We start from the raw sequence: 17,475 nt of genomic DNA, 5'->3' as shown, positions 1-17,475 counted from the left end.
CGCCATCAATTTTGAAAAATATCGCTACCAAAAATTTTCTAGTAGTAAATATGAAACTAAGATCCCATCTTTAGGAATCAATACTATTCTACTACTTACTTCAATCGATTCATTGCATTATATGTTTGGTCAAGTGGTAATTGGACCACCAGGTCTGGGTAAATCAACATATTGTCATGGAATGTATCAATTCCTTTCAGCAATTGGAAGAAAACTGTGTATAATAAATCTAGATCCTGCAAATGATAGACTACCATATCCATGTGAACTAGATATACGAGATTTCATAGATCTAGAATCTATAATGGAAGAATTTGAACTAGGACCAAATGGGGGATTAATGTATGCATTAGAACTGTTATCAAATGTTGGAATAGATACATTTATGGAACAACTAAGCAAACTTTTAAAAGAAAAGAATTATATTATATTTGATTGTCCTGGACAAATTGAACTTTTCACTCATCATAACTCATTATATCAAATTTTTCAACGGTTGACAAAAGATTTAAAAGTACGGCTATGTGTTGTTTCTTTAATAGATTCAATCTACTTAACTAGTCCATCTCAATATATATCAATATTGTTGCTAACCTTAAGATCAATGTTACAGTTAGAATTACCTCAAGTCAATGTTATAAGTAAGATAGATATGTTAAAGGGTTATGGATCACTACCGTTCAAACTAAATTATTATACAGAAGTTCAAGACTTAGATTATTTAACTCCACATTTAATAAAAGAATCCAATTCAATATTGGGTCAAAAATATGTCAAATTAACTGAAATGATAGCTGAATTAGTAGAACAATACCATTTAGTTGCATTTGAAGTATTATATGTTGAAGATAAAAAAAGTATGATTAATCTACTAAGTATAATAGATAAAGCTAATGGTTATAGTTTTGGAAGTGAAATAGGTGGTGATTCAATTTGGAATGAAGCAATACGGCAAAGTGGTACAAATCCTGAAGGTTATCAAGATGTTGATATTCATGAAAGATGGATTGATGAGAAAGAAAAATATGATAAACAAGAAGAAGATAATAAACAAAGACAATTAAATGAAGGTGCAGCTGAAGGTGAGGATGAACCTATGAATGAAGAGGATGAATGGGAAGCTGCTTTGAAAGATTGGGAGAGTAAGAGAGGTGGCGAAGGAGCAATGAATAGGTGATTATAGATAATCAGAAAAATAATTTAATTTACATGCATAGTTAATTTTGTCTAATTTTGCTGCAAATTGACTCTAATTTCAGTTCTCATAATAGCTTTAAATTCAAAGCACATATGAAAAAAATGTGGACGGTCAATTAATATTTTTCAAAATGAAGCTTAGGGGTTTATAATCGAGATTCGACAACGCTACAGCTTGTTGCAAATTCTATTGTCTTCCATAATGTATAAAAAATCTGAAACTACAGAAAAAATGGTAGCGATTTATTATAAGATCTAAACATCGTAAGTAAAGATCTAAAATTATGTGGAGATAAAACGTACAATTTGAAAAGTATCAGAACCATCATCTCATCGAATCAATAATCAAATACCGGATTATACGTTAAATCAATGTCTGAAAACCTCACTTCTGAAGTTAGTAATCAGAATAATATATCTACTACAAAATCAAACAATCATGAAGATAAGACAGAATTGAATGATCTACTAAAGCAATTAAACTTAACAATAATAAATTTGGAAAAGAAAAGAAAAAATATACTAGAGCAAATAAATGAAATAGTTGAATCACCAAAGACTGAAGAGAACAAATCCAAATTACAACACTTGCAAGATGTACTTAATGCATTTGATACCAAAATAAAAGAAGCTTATGCAACTCAAGATAATTTAAATCAATTTGAAAAAGAATCTCAAGTTGCGTTCCAATTAGCTCAAGATCAATTAGAAAGTCCTGATCGGCGGCCAGATGATGGAATAAAATTAAATGAAGAAGGTTTACCATTTATGGATATACAAGAAGAAGTCGATGAGAATGGAAATGTTATAAATTCAAAGATTAATAATGTTGCAATTAATGATAAAGATAATATTAGTGATTATGAATCACCTTTGAAAAAAAAAAAGTCCGACCAAATAACTGAAACTACAAGTGATGAAAAATTGAAAGAGAAAATATCTAGAAATGATAATGAATTAAAGCAATTGTTTCATGATATGGAAGTAAATCCTAGTAAACAACATCAAAGATTACAAGAAAATTATTTAAATCAAGATGAATTGTTAGATAAAATTGATCAATTACAAATAAGTCCGGAAGAAAAATTTAATTTGAAAAGAATATGTGTTGAAGCATTCAAGGATTATAATGAAGATGAGCATCAAGATTTAAAAAGTAAACAGCCAATTGAAAAATCATCCACTAGTACTCAAAGCAACATCAAATATCCATCTGGTTTAGACAGAAATAATTTACTAGAGTTAGAATTATTAGCTGATGATATGGATCAAGATGAAGAAATGAAAACCAGCGATAATGATGAAGATTTTGATTATGACTTTGATGATGATGAAGACGATGAAGGAGATGAAGATGATTATGCTGATCAATTATTATATGGCAACAATCAAAATTCTCCCTGGATAGGTAAAGATAACGTTCATAATCAATCAAATAAAATGTTGTATGATCAAATAATGAATTTAAGAGGTAACAAAGATAAACAAGATACATCAAATGGAAACACAATTGAAGAACTTAATGAAAAAACGCCAACGCAGGATAAAAAGAGCAAAAAATCAGTAAGATTCCTGAATAATTTAGATATTAAGGATATTGAAAATGTATCAGAAGAATTAAAAAAATCTGAGTTATTAAATACTAGAAAATCTTTATTTAAACAAAATAGATTAAGAAATGGGACAAATAAAACTCAAGATGAAGATATTATAGAGACAGACAATCAAAATTATGTAAATAAAGCAGTTGAAGATACGATTGTTGAAAAAGATTTAATTGATGATGATGAAAGAATTACTAATGATATAGTGGACAAAATTGATGATGGAGATAAAATCCAGGAAGATGAGATAGTTGAGAGTAAGTCTAATGAAGATATTCTAGAATCACCAAAAAAACCAATATCAAGATTCAAAGCTTTAAAACAACAAAGAGTAAACAATGAAAAATCAATGCCGGTTCATAATTTTAAAATTAGTGATTTAAACAATAACAAACCAAAGGAAGAAAAAGCAATTGGTAATTTAGCAAATAATGAGAATGATATACAAGACATACCCAATAATCAGCAACATGTTAGAGATACAACATTAGATTATCAAAATTTAAATAAAGATTTAGATACAATGGCGAAAGCTTACGTTATGGGAATGTATGATGATGATTTAGAACATAATGGAGTATTAATTGAGAATTTAAAGGATTTTGATACTGTAAATAAATTAGTTGAAGAAAGAGATAAATCAAAAGCAAAAACTTCAAAAAGTAATTCTGGAAGTAGTAATGATAAAATAGAGGAATATGACTCAAAATCAAATGAAATAGGAATGGATATAGATGATTACGAAAACAATGATATTGATGAAACAAAAATAATGACAGACGATATAATTGAAAATGATTTAGATGATATACATAATGAAGAAGAAGAATTAGAAAATAATGAAGATTATAATTTTAATTCAGATATTTTAAATAAAGAAATTAAACAAGATTATAATAAATTAAAACAAAAAATCAATCAACAACAATTCAAAAATGAGGAAAATAAAGAATTTGAACCAATTGATGAATTTGGAAATACTGTTAAAATTAGTAGATTTAAAGCTAATAATCAAAATCATAGGTTTAATTAGTTTTGTTTAGTTTAGTCAAAAAAGGTTTTTTTCAATAATAGTTTTTACTAATTCTTCTTTATTAAAATTTTGACTTATATAATAATTTATTTTTCTTCACTTATATTTGATTTATTTTATTCTTTAAAATTTGAAACAATACATAACATTGCATTATCTATGAATTTTGAACTTTCGGAACTTAATTAAAATAGATAAATCCAAACAAACGACATGAAATTATTGACTTGTTTTAATGTACCCCAGGAAATAATTAATAATGTTTTCTTTTGTACAACAAAGTCTTGTGGCAATCAAATATAGAATGTAAACGTACAATATAGTAATCAAAGTTTCCATATTAATATATTGTGTTGGGTTTACAAGTTCTTGTTATCACTTATTGCATTTTCCGTGGATATAATATAGTGTCATTTTTGATGTTTTTGTACTCTGAAACGGTTATTCGAAACACTATTAAATATTTTTCTTTTTTTGCTATATAACGGTTTTAGAGTGACAAAAATAAGCTACCAAATTTTTTACAAATTTTTTATGGGTAAATAAGTCTATTCAAGTACCCCAGACTTAGTCGTATAATGTTTTAGTTGAACATAATTGAGGTTAATGAATTATTTCTTTTTACCTTTTAAAGAAATGACGTGATTTGTGCAGAATAAAATACTGAACGAATCCTTTTGTATCATAGTTCAAATAAAATTCATAACCGTTGAAAAAAAAAAAAATTTAAATGTATTAAGTAAAATTTTTCAAGTAACGAACGCTTAAAGCGGACAGTATCTTGGCTTGATGCTGGTCATCCTCAGCTACAAATCTCATGACTGGATAATCAAATGGGATCAAGACTAATTGATTTATTAATAATGTCTAAAATTCTGTTTATACTCCAAAAATTGTGCTTCAAAAATCAAATTAATTAATGTTTTAAACAATCTAATTGTCTAATTATTTCGGAGTTTGATTTGTTTTTATTTAATTTCTTTTAATTCATCAAATAATAAAGTAAAATAACAATTGAACTAATTTAACGTAACTATAATTATATTCTTATTTTTAGACTCTAACAATTTAAAATTAAAAATTGCATTGGTTTAAAAATATACTTGTGTCATATATTAGTATTTCACGACATATCCAATTTTTTTGGGTTGTATTAAATAAAATTTATTTTGTTGGCTTACAAAAAATTAATTAATTATTACAACATCGTATAGAATCAGAAATATCCCCTCCTTTTCTCTATGTGTCATAAAGAAATACTCCAAATATTGATATTATATATTATTTAATTTGCCAACTCATCCACTAGTTTATAAAGAAATAGAGAGAGAGAGGGGCAAATCTATATCATAATCTGTTGAGTTAACAGATCATCAGTAATAACAATATGCGATATGTACTTTTTACATTAGATCTCTTACTTAATAATTATTCTAGATTTCACATATTACCGAAATCTATTTTATTCAATTAATTTAATAAAAATCAGTGTCGTAAAATTATTTTGTACTATTATTTATTTATTTATTATTATTGTAATACTTAATAATTAAATATTTAGTAATGTGTAAATTAATTTATTTAAATTTATTTTACAACCAATTTTTTCATAAATATATAAATATAAATACAATTTTCTAATTTTCAAATTTTTCATATAAATTTTCAATTTCAATTGATAACATATATTTTACAACCAATTGATTTTATTTAAATTTATAATTCAATTTTAATATTTGAATCAAAAAAGAAACAAAATATATATTTAATTATATTACAGTATCTTACATTTGACGTGTTTTATATATATTAAAATCTAAAAATTTATTCAACTAAATTTATTCAATTGTTGAACGATATAATTTCATTTTAATTATTGAATCATTTTGGAGTTTAATTTTTTCATTAATTTTAAATATAATTCTATCAATTAAGAAAAAGAAATCATATTCAAATTGAATCAATAATTTATCAATCACACAATTCAATTAGATCATTTACTATTCAAATTTATTTACAATTTTCATTTGAATAAGAAATTTCATATAAATATTTTCATTTAAAGGTTTTATTAATAATCTTTTCCCCAATTTTTAATTCATACTATTGTAAATTAATAAATCAATTTCATTTTTTTTTTTTTAAGAAATCTTCATTTCCACATATATTCCAAATTCTTCAATAATTAATAATTCATTTTTAATAGATAGTTCAAAATTTCAATAATGTCATCAATATTAAAACAAAGAGTTAGGTATGCTCCTTATTTACAAAAATTAAGAACTGGTGAACAATGTATTGATTTATTTAAACATGGTCAATATTTAGGTTGGTCTGGTTTTACTGGTGTTGGTGCTCCAAAAGTTATTCCAAAAACTTTAGTTGAACATGTTGAAAAAAATAATTTACAAGATAAATTAGCTTTTCATTTATTTGTTGGTGCATCAGCAGGTCCAGAAGAAAGTCAATGGGCCGCAAATAATATGCTTTTATCAAGAGCTCCTCATCAAGTTGGTAAACCAATTGCTGCTGCTATAAATGATGGTAGAACTCAATTTTTTGATAAACATTTATCAATGTTTCCTCAAGATTTAACTTATGGTTATTATACAAGAAATAAACCAAATGGTCCAAATTTAGATTATACAATAATTGAAGCAACTGCTATTAAAGAAGATGGTTCCATTATTCCAGGTCCAGCAGTTGGTGCTTCACCAGAAATGATTTCAGTATCGGATAAAATCATTATTGAAGTTAATACTAAAACTCCAAGTTTTGAAGGAATTCATGATATAGATATGCCAGTAAATCCTCCTTTTAGAAAACCATATCCACATACTACTGCTGATTATAGAGTTGGACAAAATTCTATACCAGTTGATCCAGAAAAAGTTGTTGCAATAGTTGAAAGTACAACTGGTGATCAAGTTCCTCCAAATACTGAAAGTGATGCACAATCTAAAGCTATTGCAAATCATTTAATTGAATTTTTAGAACATGAAGTTAAAGTTGGTAGATTACCAGAAAATTTACATCCTTTACAATCAGGTATTGGTAATATTGCAAATGCAGTTGTTGAAGGATTAGCAGGATCAAATTTTAAAAATTTAACTGTATGGACTGAAGTTTTACAAGATTCATTTTTAGATTTTTTTGAAAGTGGTTCATTAGATTTTGCAACTGCAACTTCAATAAGATTAACAAATGAAGGTTTTGAAAAATTTTATAAAAATTGGGATACTTATTCAAAAAAATTATGTCTTAGATCACAAGTTGTTTCAAATTCACCTGAAATCATAAGAAGATTAGGTGTAATTGCAATGAATACACCAGTTGAAGTTGATATATATGGACATGCAAATTCAACAAATGTAATGGGTTCAAGAATGTTGAATGGTTTAGGTGGTTCAGCAGATTTCTTAAGAAATGCCAAATTATCAATAATGCATACTCCATCAGCAAGACCATCAAAAATAGATCCAACAGGTGTTTCATGTATTGTACCTATGGCTCCACATGTTGATCAAACAGAACATGATTTAGATGTTGTTGTAACAGAACAAGGATTAGCTGATTTAAGAGGTTTATCACCAAAAGAAAGAGCAAAAGTTATAATAGATAAATGTTCTCATCCTGATTATAAAGATCAATTAAATGATTATTTACAAAAAGCAATATTTTATGCTACGAAAAGGAAAACTTTACATGAACCCCAAATTTTGAGTGATGTTTTTAAAATGCATACAAACTTCCAAGAAAATGGTACAATGAAATTAAGAAATTGGGATTAATTGAATGATTCATTCCAGAAAAAGACAATTCATAAGTAGTTGTTTTTATATATCATTATGTATATATGTATATATAGAACTTAGCTAAGTGGTTTTTTTTTTTTCTTTTTTAGTATAACATCATAATTAATAAATGTTTATCAAGTGGTATTAATTAGGGTTAATTTGTATATTTAAAATCTCATAATAAAGGAATTCGTTAATCATTAAATTTTGATTTTAATTATTTACAGCGACAACTTTTTCATCAAATCTAACTGATTTTCTTCGTTCACCGTTAAATCCATCTTGTGGAATACTTAATTCAAATTCTTTATCTCCCATTGATTCACTAGTTTCTTTTAACATATTTCTTATATTTTTAGCATTTGTTTGTTGATTTGAAGTAGATGATTTTCTTCTTTTTTGTTCATTTGAATCATTAATACATTTTTCACAATTACATATAAATCCCCAATTAACTCTTAACTCTCTTTGTCTTTGATTTAATGTATGATTTGGATTTACATAAGTAGTTGTTATTTCTTCACCTTCTTTAATATTAGTTTTAGCAAATACTTTTAATCCTGATATACGATTTATATTAGTATCGACTGATGTATTTGGATTACAATTATGATTTAAATGAGATTGTGTTAAATAAATATTTGAATCAAGATTATTGATATTATATGTTCCCATCATATATAAAAATTCTTTGTAAGTGATTGGATTTTTAGGAAATACAGATAAAAATTTTTCATAACCTTCTTTCCAAAGAGTTTTTTGTTGTTCTTGAACAAATAATGCTCCACCATTCATATTATCAAAAGTTCCTCCACCTGAATTTAATGCCTTATATCTTATATCTTGTGAAACTTTTGCCATTGCATTAAATTGTTTTTGTTTTGTTCCTGATTTATCTAGTAAAATTTGTGCATATATTAAAGTTATAGCATATAATGCATTCCAAGATTCTTCTAAACAATAATCTTGTAGTGTTATGAAGGAGTCTGGATTTATAAATTTTGATTTTTTGGTGGTGGGATTATATACATTATGTTTTAATATTGAATGTAAATCTCCATCTTGTTGTTTACATTCTTTTGAACACCAAATTTCAGAACATACATTACAATCTAAACCTTTAAGTACAGTTTTCATTTCTGTTTGTTGAAGTAATTTTCCACAATATGAACAAGCTGATCCATGAGATATTAATTTAACATTAGCTAATGGTGGTATAAAGAATAATGGTTTTTCTTCCCATATTAATTCACCTTTTGTAATTGGTTTTTTAGCATAAAGACATTTACCTCTTTTTGAAGTCATTACAACTTGAATTTTAGGAGGTAAATTTATATCTGGAGTTAATTCTGATTTTATATCTTTTGCATATGTAAATTGTTCTTGATTTGTTGATAATCCGAATTTTTTTAGGAGTTGACGTACTCTTTTTTCAGATAATGACCAATTGGAATGTTTTTGTTTAACTATTGAATGTAATTTACTAACACCTAAATTTTCAGTATTTGGATCTTGTTTCCATATTTCAATTATTGTATCAATAACTTGGCGTTCATGAGGTACTCTTGGACCATTTTCTTCGGGGATGGAGTCGTTTATTGATATCACTTCTATTTTTTTCTCTAGATCTTGAGTCATGAATTATGATATTGGGTATTGTTGTTGTTGTGTGAATTAAAGTTTACTTGATTTAATCGTTTCATTCTTTTATAGAATATTGAAAAAAAATTATAGATGCCGCACAAGATCGTTAAATTTTGTTTGTTACACAAAATCAATATATATATGTTCCAGACAGAGATCTAACGAATAAACAGACACTCTTAATTTATGATCTTTTCATTTATATATTTACATTGGTAACATTGATTATATAAATTCTATAATTCTATTAACACCAAAATTTAAAAAATCTTATAAGTAAATTTTTTTCAGCTAATTTAGCTTTTTCTTCAGCTAATTCTTGTTGTAAAACATCTATATCAATATCAACTCTACCAGAATCAATATCAATTTCATTCAGTTTTAAATATAATTTAAAGCTTTTTTTCCAAATCTTATAACCAATCCAAAATGCTAAAGTAACAGGAAATCCCAAATAAGATAAGAAAAAATCATAAGCATTTGGTTTACCACCTAAAGGAAATAATGCAACCCAAAATTGTGCTATTAAAAATAAAAAATTTAATAATAATCCATAATAAGATCCCCATATACCTGTTTGAGATACATATGGTAATTCATTTAATGATCTACCTTGAAATTTTAATGCTGATCTAAATCTTATATGACTTAAATTTATTGTTAACCAAGTAAAAATTGTTGATAATCCCGATAATGCTAATAACCAATCAAAAGCTGCTTGTTGAGCATTATCATTTGCGGCAATTAATGCAAATAAACCAAATAAATTAGTAATTATAATAGCAACCAATGGCCTACCTGCTCTATCAATATATCCCATCCATTTTGGTGCCATTCCTTGTTCAGCTAAAGAATTTAAAGTTCTTGAACATGCAAATACAGATGAATTCCCAACTGATAATACGGAAATTAAAATTACTGCATTTATAACACTTGGTAAACCTTTTATACCACCATTCACTATAGCAATTGTAAATGGACTTGAAACTAAATCAACTGAACTTGAACCCATTAATCTTTTATCATCATAAGGAACTAAACAAGATATCATTACTAATGAACCAAAATAAAACAAAATAATTCTCCAAAATACTTGTTTAATAGCTTTTGGTAATGATTTTCTAGCATTACTTGCTTCACTTGCTGTTAATCCAACTAATTCTGTTCCACCATATGAAAAAGCAGCAGTTACAATATTTGAAGCTACTCCTTTAAACCCATTTGCAAATGGACCTGGATTATGCCAATATTTACCACCAATAAATTGTTTATTTGGACCACCACCAGAAATTAAAACTATCCCCAATATAATAAATCCAACAACTGCTAAAACTTTTATAGTACTTAAAATAAATTCAACTTCTCCATAACCTCTTACTCCAAGTAATGTAATAATTAAAATTAAAAACCAAAAAATTATAACAAAAGCATCAGAATTTATATTACTACTCCAATATTGAATAGTTATAGCAGCAGCAACTAATTCTAATGGTAATAATACATAAAATTGTAAAAAATAATTCCAACCTACTGCAAATCCAACACTTGGTTCAATAAATCTACTTGCATAAACATTAAATCCTCCACTTATTGGGAAAGTTACACATAATTCTCCTAAACCTTGCATTGTTGCAAATACTGCTGAAGCTGTTAAAATCCAAGCAATCATAATCCCACCTGGACCACCTTGAGATAATGCACCACCAGTACCTACAAATAATCCAGTACCTATTGAAGATCCTAATGAAATCATTTGAATATGACGTGAGCTTAAATCTTTACGTAATTTTGTTTTTGATGTATTTTGATTTATTTTTTGTAGATCCGTTAAACTTTCATCATCTTGTTCATTGATATTTTTGTTATTTAAAGCTGGTTTGAATGAATCCTTGAAATTTTGCCATATTCCGTGATTCTCACTCGTCGTTGTTGTAGATGATGATGTATTTGTAGTGGTGGAATTTTCATACTTTAGTTGATCTTCATTTGTATATTTTCCATTTCTCATAATGTTAAATTATACAACACTAGGATGAGTTGATAGATACTTGGATCAGTTGATGAATTATCAACATATTTTCTATTCAAATTTTTGAATCATGATGTAATTAGTATTATGAAACATAGTAGTCAATAAAAATTACCGAAATGACATAAAGTGTTTTAAAGTTACTAAATTAAAAATTTTTTTGAAATAAATGCCAAATTAAGATGACTCACATAAGAAATCTATTATATATAATTGCAATTATATGTCAAATATGCATTATTTATAAAAAACACTGTAACAAAAATTATTGATTTAAAAAAGAAACTTACTGCGTTAAGAACTTTTTTTTGCGAATTTGCCATATTTATTTCAATTTAATTTTATTTTTAAATAATTTTGAAACAAAAAGCCGTTGAGATTAAAGATGGATCTTACACAAAAACCATTATTTTTAAATAATTAATATATCAAAAATAAATCAATTTAAAGTAACTAAAAAAAGCCTCTCAAAGTTAACTATTTTAAGCAAAATTATCTGATCCATAACATCTTTAACAGCTTGTTACATTAAATTCAAAAAAATCGAATTTTGAACCGTTTTCGATGGTTGAATTAATCATGAAGTTTAGTCCGTGTTTCTCCATCAACTCCATAGTTAAGCAGCGGAAAATATCGGATTATAAAACTGGTGCACGGATGTTGATGTTTGGATGTCAGTATCAAATACTGTAACAGGGATTAATTTACCATCTCCAACAACAAGCTAAAATAGAGTGCAAAAATACTATCGAGGCAAAAAATAATGACACTAATAAGAGTCAAAGAGCTGTTCATTACTAAACAACTCAAATCAAGCGATCGAAATTTCATTCCAAGGTTTTATTTGAGCTTGTATTTGATGAGCCAAAATTTCAGATTCTGAAATCCAATGGAACTAATGGCACTATGACATATGGTAATGCTCCAAGTATTAAATCATAATTGTGAGAACAGTCTCCATACACTTCATTTGAATAAGTAGGTAGTTAAAAAGCTAAATTTAGTACTTTTAGAGTTTAAGGTTCAAGTAATCCCATTGATCTAAATTTCAAGCTTTTTACTACTTTAAGACTTCAGTTAACTCTAGTTTGCTTGAGAATAGCGTAAACAGATCCAACATACAATTGTTGACGCTGTCATTTGAATGTGTGCATGAAGGATGTATTACTAAGTAACATCCGTTTTTCTCCTTACCTCTTATAGTTAAGCAGCGGAAAATCTCGGATTATAAAACTGGTGCACGGATGTTGATGTTTGGATGTCGGGCTCAAATACTGTATCAGGTATTAATTAAACACCTCCACCATCAAGCTCAATTATACGTCTAAATGGACCAATCATGGATGGACGAGTGAATACAATTGATGAATAGAAGCCTAAGCTTTTAAAGAACAAAAATGAAAGTTGAGACCTGACTTTATCTGACATTTTTATTGACTTGCATTTGAAGGTACAAAATTCGAGTATTGGATTTTAATTAAATCAACAAGGCACTTTACAGTTTGTTTGCAATCTCTTGAAAACTATTTTGATGGATAGAAGAATATAAGAGCTATAAATTGTTGATATTGCGGAAGATTGTGCTGAAACTTGCAATTTTTGAGATTTTAAACTCGTTTTATAATTCAACCCAATGACAAGTATAGACACAAATATCGCACCTCTTCCGGCTTAGAAAACGTTAAAGAACAGCCCCAATATAGCCATGTGATATCAGCATTCCGAATTTACTGTCAAAAACCGACTTGTTGGAGCTTAGTAACTTAGTGTCTGGATAATTGATCTCGCGACCGGACATTGTTTTACTAAACTTCCTAATTAAGTAATAAACTGCAAAGCTAACTTTGGCAGGGGTTTACTCTTTTTGTCTTAATATTGAGTTTGACGACCAGACACTAGCGATCAATCTCGTTATGCGTGAAAGTTTTTTTTTTCAATGTCATGCTTAAAACCGATTTTTGTTATGCTAAAAAGCGGTTATTTGTTATGCAAAAATGATGTTATTTGTTATGCAAATTCATGTTTTTTGCTATGCTAGATCTACATTTATTGTTATGCTGAATCTACATTTTTTGTTATGCTGAATCTACATTTTTTGTTATGTTGAATTTACATTTATTGTTATGCTGAATCTTCATTTTTTGTTATGCTAGATCTACATTTATTGTTATGCTAAATCCATGTTTTTTGTTATGCTGAATCTACATTTTTTGTTATGTTGAATCTACATTTATTGTTATGCTAAATCCATGATTTTTGTTATGCTGAATCTACGTTTTATGTTATGCTAGATCTTTGTTTTATGTTATGCTAGATCCAAATCTTTTGTTATGCTAGATCTACTTTATTTGTTATGCAAATTCTAAGTTCTTTGTTATGCTAGATCTACATTTATTGTTATGCTGAATCTACGTTTTATGTTATGCTGAAAAGAGTTATTTGTTATGCAAAATGTTGTTATTTGTTATGCTCAGATCCAATTGTTTGTTATGCATAAAACCATTACTTTGTTATGCTTAAAAGCGTTTTTTGTTATGCTGAAAAGAGTTATTTGTTATGCTAGAAGGAGTAATTTGTTATGCAAAAATGCTGTTCTTTGTTATGCTGAAAAGAATTATTTGTTATGCTCATATCTATTTGTTTGTTATGCTTAAACTATTAATTTGTTATGCTTCAGACCATTAATTTGTTATGCTCAAAACCATTAATTTGTTATGCTTAAAAGCGTTTTTGTTATGCTGAAAAGAGTTATTTGTTATGCTAGAAGGGTTAATTTGTTATGCAAGAATGCTGTTATTTGTTATGCTTCAGACTATTATTTAAAATGCTTGACACCACTAAGTTCTCATCTTAATATTGATATTATTGATTTAGTTTGAAAAAGAGTTATTCATTACGTCAAAGAGACTTTTGTCTTGCTTGTTCCATTTCATGCTCGAATGAGTACCATTTATTACATATTGAGTTCAATTCGTTTAAGTAGGAGCTCTTGGTCAGTGAATGCAATGCTGTACTTTTACTAAATCTCAAAAATTGTTGTGTATTTGATCTGGGACTGAGCAAATGACTTGATTTTATACACATTGTATGGTTTCTATTCAAGCGTTTCTAGATTTGTGACATTATAATTTATAGGGTTGCATAAAACTGGTCTGATATAATATAAGAGCGACTACTCGTAAACTGGCTATGCGAAGAGTGTATGGTTAAACGTGCCTTTTTCATGTTTTGCAAAACGTTGGATTAAACAGTCACAGTATCAACTAGCAATTAAGTTAGGTCAAGAATATTGAATAGTTTTCCTATAATTAATTTAAAATAAATATTACATTATACGAATACTATAGTAATTTTCTCCTTTTCCTTAATTGGTGAGGTTCTTTATTAATCGTTTCTTGTGATAAACCTGATGAGAAAGGTGATATACTGGTACTATTTTTTAATTCAGCTGATCGAGTTAATAAACTTTCAAGACTAACAAATCTGGGTAACAATAAGTTTAAAAATTGTTTAATTTCGTCGATTCCATCATTTATATTATCTTTGTTCTCTAATAGTTCATTTAAAGTTTCATTTTGTTTTGCAAACTGAGAATTAATATTTTCTTGATTGATGGTCAATGTTTTGAGAACAATATCAACATCGAATAGCCTATCTTTGACCAAGTTAATTTCCTCACTGACCCTCTTCAAAATCAAGCTATTCTTGTCCATCGATTTAATGTCAACAGCAAGTAAATCTATTTTAGTTTCCCTGTGTTCAACCACTTCTTTAACTTCTTGCAATTCATCCTGAATCGCATTTAATTTCAGTAATGCTCCTTCTGTTGACAAACTTTTTAATAAATCATCTGCCCTTTTAAGGGATTCTTTTAATGTTATAGACTCTAACTCTAGTCTAGCAGCTCTTGATATCAAAGTTGCAGGAGTATCTTGTTGAGATTTAAAAATATCTGTACTTTGGGTCTGTGTTTGTGTTTGTGTTTGAATTTGACCTCGATTGTTCAATAATGACGACATGAAGGAATCTATATTGTTGGAATCCGATGTCTCTTGACTGAGCATTGTTCTTTAATCATCGACAAAAAAAGTATTAAATTCTTATCTAAAAAATTGGTTGCCAAATTTTGTATTCTTTTAAAAAGTTCTAATTTTTTTTGCAACCATTTAAATACATGAAAAATAGAGATATAAAAGTTTACAGCTTGAATTGATGGTAATAGAAACTTAAGTTCCGATAATTATCTTACAATTATGTAAAAAGTGAGACCTTTGATTACTCTCACTTTTAGTTATTGATCTAATTATAATTTCAATTTTTGACGTTTATTGAATAGCTTAACCTTGACTTCAATGTCATAAAGTGTTCATTTTATTTTTGTGTGTCACGTCATTGATTTGTTATTTTCTTGAAATTATTGTTATCATAACACTCATATTAAATTATTCTGTTTTTTTTCAATCATATCAACTTTATAAGAAGGCTACATATTAGTCGAAAGTGAGAGTGACTGTTGATGTCAGACTTAAAGGAGTTTATGGGAAGTATGTAATTGAGTCTAAGTATAAAAAAACTTGAGTAAACTTACTAACTATTTTGATTATAGAAAAAGTCCACGTAATCACAACCGATGCAAGGTATTTTGAAGGAGTACTAGAAGGATTTGATAGAAATACCAATATAGTGCTAAGTAACACAATAGAACGGATCATTTATACAATTGAGGAAAATGAAGAAAATGAAGAAATACCAAGTGGTATCAATATAATGAGAGGTAATGAGATAGTTTGTATTGGAAAAATTGATGATGAATTATATAATGAAACAAATTGGAAGAAATTAAAAGGCTCACCATTGAAAAGTACCAAAAATCCATTGAAATAAAGAAAATTAAAAGTATGTAGGACTCAAAATCCATCAGATTGAGGAAAATTTTACTACTTTTTTGTATCATTAATTTTATCATTTCATTTCAAATACTCGTATATATCAATTATTATTTTACTAATGGAATACCTGAATTATGCATCTTGACAGCCAATTCTAATAAATAATCAATTGCTTCATTATAAACTTTTGCTTTCCAAACAGTTTCACCCCAAACATAAATTCCATGTCTTCTTACTAAAACAGCAGAAGTACCAGGAAAATTTTTAATTGCTTCTTGTAATGAATCCGTTAAATCTTCTTCATGAGGAGTATTTTCAATAATTGGTATGATCAATCTATCATAGTATTCCATATTACCAATTTTTTCAATTTTATTAGTATTTTCATTAAACTTTAATTTAGGTAATGCTTTGATTTGTTCAATATGACTTATTTCAAAATAGTTTTTATTTTCATTCAATAAAGTTATCAATACTGCATTTTGTGAATGAGTATGAATACAAGCTCCAGCATCTCTCATTTTATAGCAACTCATAAATAAAGGTGTACATGCACTTGGTTTATATTTGTAACTTTTTGTTAATTCTTTTGGTATATCATTTGGCGTCCGTAATATCCTTTCATCTGGTAATTCAACTAAAAACATTTCCCATGGTTGAATTCTTTCTTTTTGAACCCCTGATGGAGCTATATAAACTAAATCTGGATTTTCACCATCAACATCTCTTATAGATATTCCACCTCCAGTTCCTGTAACCCAATTGTTATCGTAAAATAATCTACATAATTCACAAATCAAATTTGCAGGATGTTCAGGATTTTGAAATTCTTGTTGTAATTCTAATGGTAATTTAGTTGACAAAGTTTGTTGTTGTTCTTCTGAATGTTTACAATGACATGGGGCAGACATGATATTCTAATTGAGTCAAGGCTAATGAACTTCAAGGAAATTGAAGATTTAGTTTGAAGTGTTTGAAGCTCTTTGAAATAATTTGTAATAATAAATACTTTTGGCAAATCTTTTTAAGTTCACGTGGTAAGGTAATTGGTACAGACCAAAGATTTTAAACAAGCCACAAAACCTAAAACATCGATGTGATTTTGGTAGATTTGTTTCAAATTTATTCAACAGCTTTTGCATTAATAATACACTATAGGAAATGGCATTATCTGAAGACTTCTCCTCGCATTATCTCATTATTTTTTTAAGCATTGAAATTTTGCATCATAAACCTACTTAATATACTATATTTTATTCTTAAATGTAAACTATTGATAAAA

General features: G+C 27.3%; 8 protein-coding genes across 8 annotated transcripts; 4 read left to right on the top strand and 4 right to left on the bottom strand. All coding sequences in view use genetic code 12, as the record gives it.

Annotated features, from left to right (window-relative positions):
- Positions 1-121: 121 nt before the first annotated feature.
- On the top strand, positions 122-1,177 carry KGF54_000785 (putative GTPase; the record flags this gene model as incomplete). Its single annotated transcript, XM_051766735.1, has 1 exon — positions 122-1,177. The coding sequence occupies one exon, from the start codon at positions 122-124 to the stop codon at positions 1,175-1,177; it is 1,056 nt and encodes a 351-aa protein (XP_051621999.1).
- Positions 1,178-1,569: 392 nt separating this feature from the next.
- Positions 1,570-3,834, top strand: KGF54_000784 (uncharacterized protein; the record flags this gene model as incomplete). The annotated part of the gene is made up of 1 exon (XM_051766734.1): positions 1,570-3,834. The coding sequence occupies one exon, from the start codon at positions 1,570-1,572 to the stop codon at positions 3,832-3,834; it is 2,265 nt and encodes a 754-aa protein (XP_051621998.1).
- A 2,225-nt stretch (positions 3,835-6,059) lies between these two features.
- Positions 6,060-7,625, top strand: ACH1 (acetyl-CoA hydrolase; the record flags this gene model as incomplete). The annotated part of the gene is made up of 1 exon (XM_051766733.1): positions 6,060-7,625. One exon carries the CDS (start codon positions 6,060-6,062, stop codon positions 7,623-7,625), a length of 1,566 nt encoding a protein of 521 aa, XP_051621997.1.
- Positions 7,626-7,844: 219 nt separating this feature from the next.
- On the bottom strand, positions 7,845-9,269 carry KGF54_000782 (S-adenosylmethionine-dependent methyltransferase; the record flags this gene model as incomplete). Its single annotated transcript, XM_051766732.1, has 1 exon — positions 7,845-9,269. One exon carries the CDS (start codon positions 9,267-9,269, stop codon positions 7,845-7,847), a length of 1,425 nt encoding a protein of 474 aa, XP_051621996.1.
- Positions 9,270-9,522: 253 nt separating this feature from the next.
- GAP1 (Gap1p) lies at positions 9,523-11,283 on the bottom strand (the record flags this gene model as incomplete). The annotated part of the gene is made up of 1 exon (XM_051766731.1): positions 9,523-11,283. One exon carries the CDS (start codon positions 11,281-11,283, stop codon positions 9,523-9,525), a length of 1,761 nt encoding a protein of 586 aa, XP_051621995.1.
- Positions 11,284-14,645: 3,362 nt separating this feature from the next.
- Positions 14,646-15,368, bottom strand: KGF54_000780 (uncharacterized protein; the record flags this gene model as incomplete). The annotated part of the gene is made up of 1 exon (XM_051766730.1): positions 14,646-15,368. One exon carries the CDS (start codon positions 15,366-15,368, stop codon positions 14,646-14,648), a length of 723 nt encoding a protein of 240 aa, XP_051621994.1.
- Positions 15,369-15,820: 452 nt separating this feature from the next.
- On the top strand, positions 15,821-16,188 carry KGF54_000779 (U4/U6-U5 snRNP complex subunit; the record flags this gene model as incomplete). Its single annotated transcript, XM_051766728.1, has 2 exons — positions 15,821-15,848; positions 15,911-16,188. 2 exons carry the CDS (start codon positions 15,821-15,823, stop codon positions 16,186-16,188), a joined length of 306 nt encoding a protein of 101 aa, XP_051621993.1.
- A 112-nt stretch (positions 16,189-16,300) lies between these two features.
- KGF54_000778 (methylthioribulose 1-phosphate dehydratase) lies at positions 16,301-17,104 on the bottom strand (the record flags this gene model as incomplete). The annotated part of the gene is made up of 1 exon (XM_051766727.1): positions 16,301-17,104. The coding sequence occupies one exon, from the start codon at positions 17,102-17,104 to the stop codon at positions 16,301-16,303; it is 804 nt and encodes a 267-aa protein (XP_051621992.1).
- Positions 17,105-17,475: the final 371 nt, after the last annotated feature.

The sequence above is a fragment of the Candida jiufengensis genome, assembly GCF_024610255.1.
Source record: "Candida jiufengensis strain CBS 10846 chromosome Unknown scaffold7, whole genome shotgun sequence".
Lineage (NCBI taxonomy): Eukaryota > Fungi > Ascomycota > Pichiomycetes > Serinales > Debaryomycetaceae > Lodderomyces > Lodderomyces jiufengensis.
The sequence above is the reverse complement of the archived record's forward strand: the minus strand, read 5'-3'. Positions and strand labels throughout refer to the sequence as shown.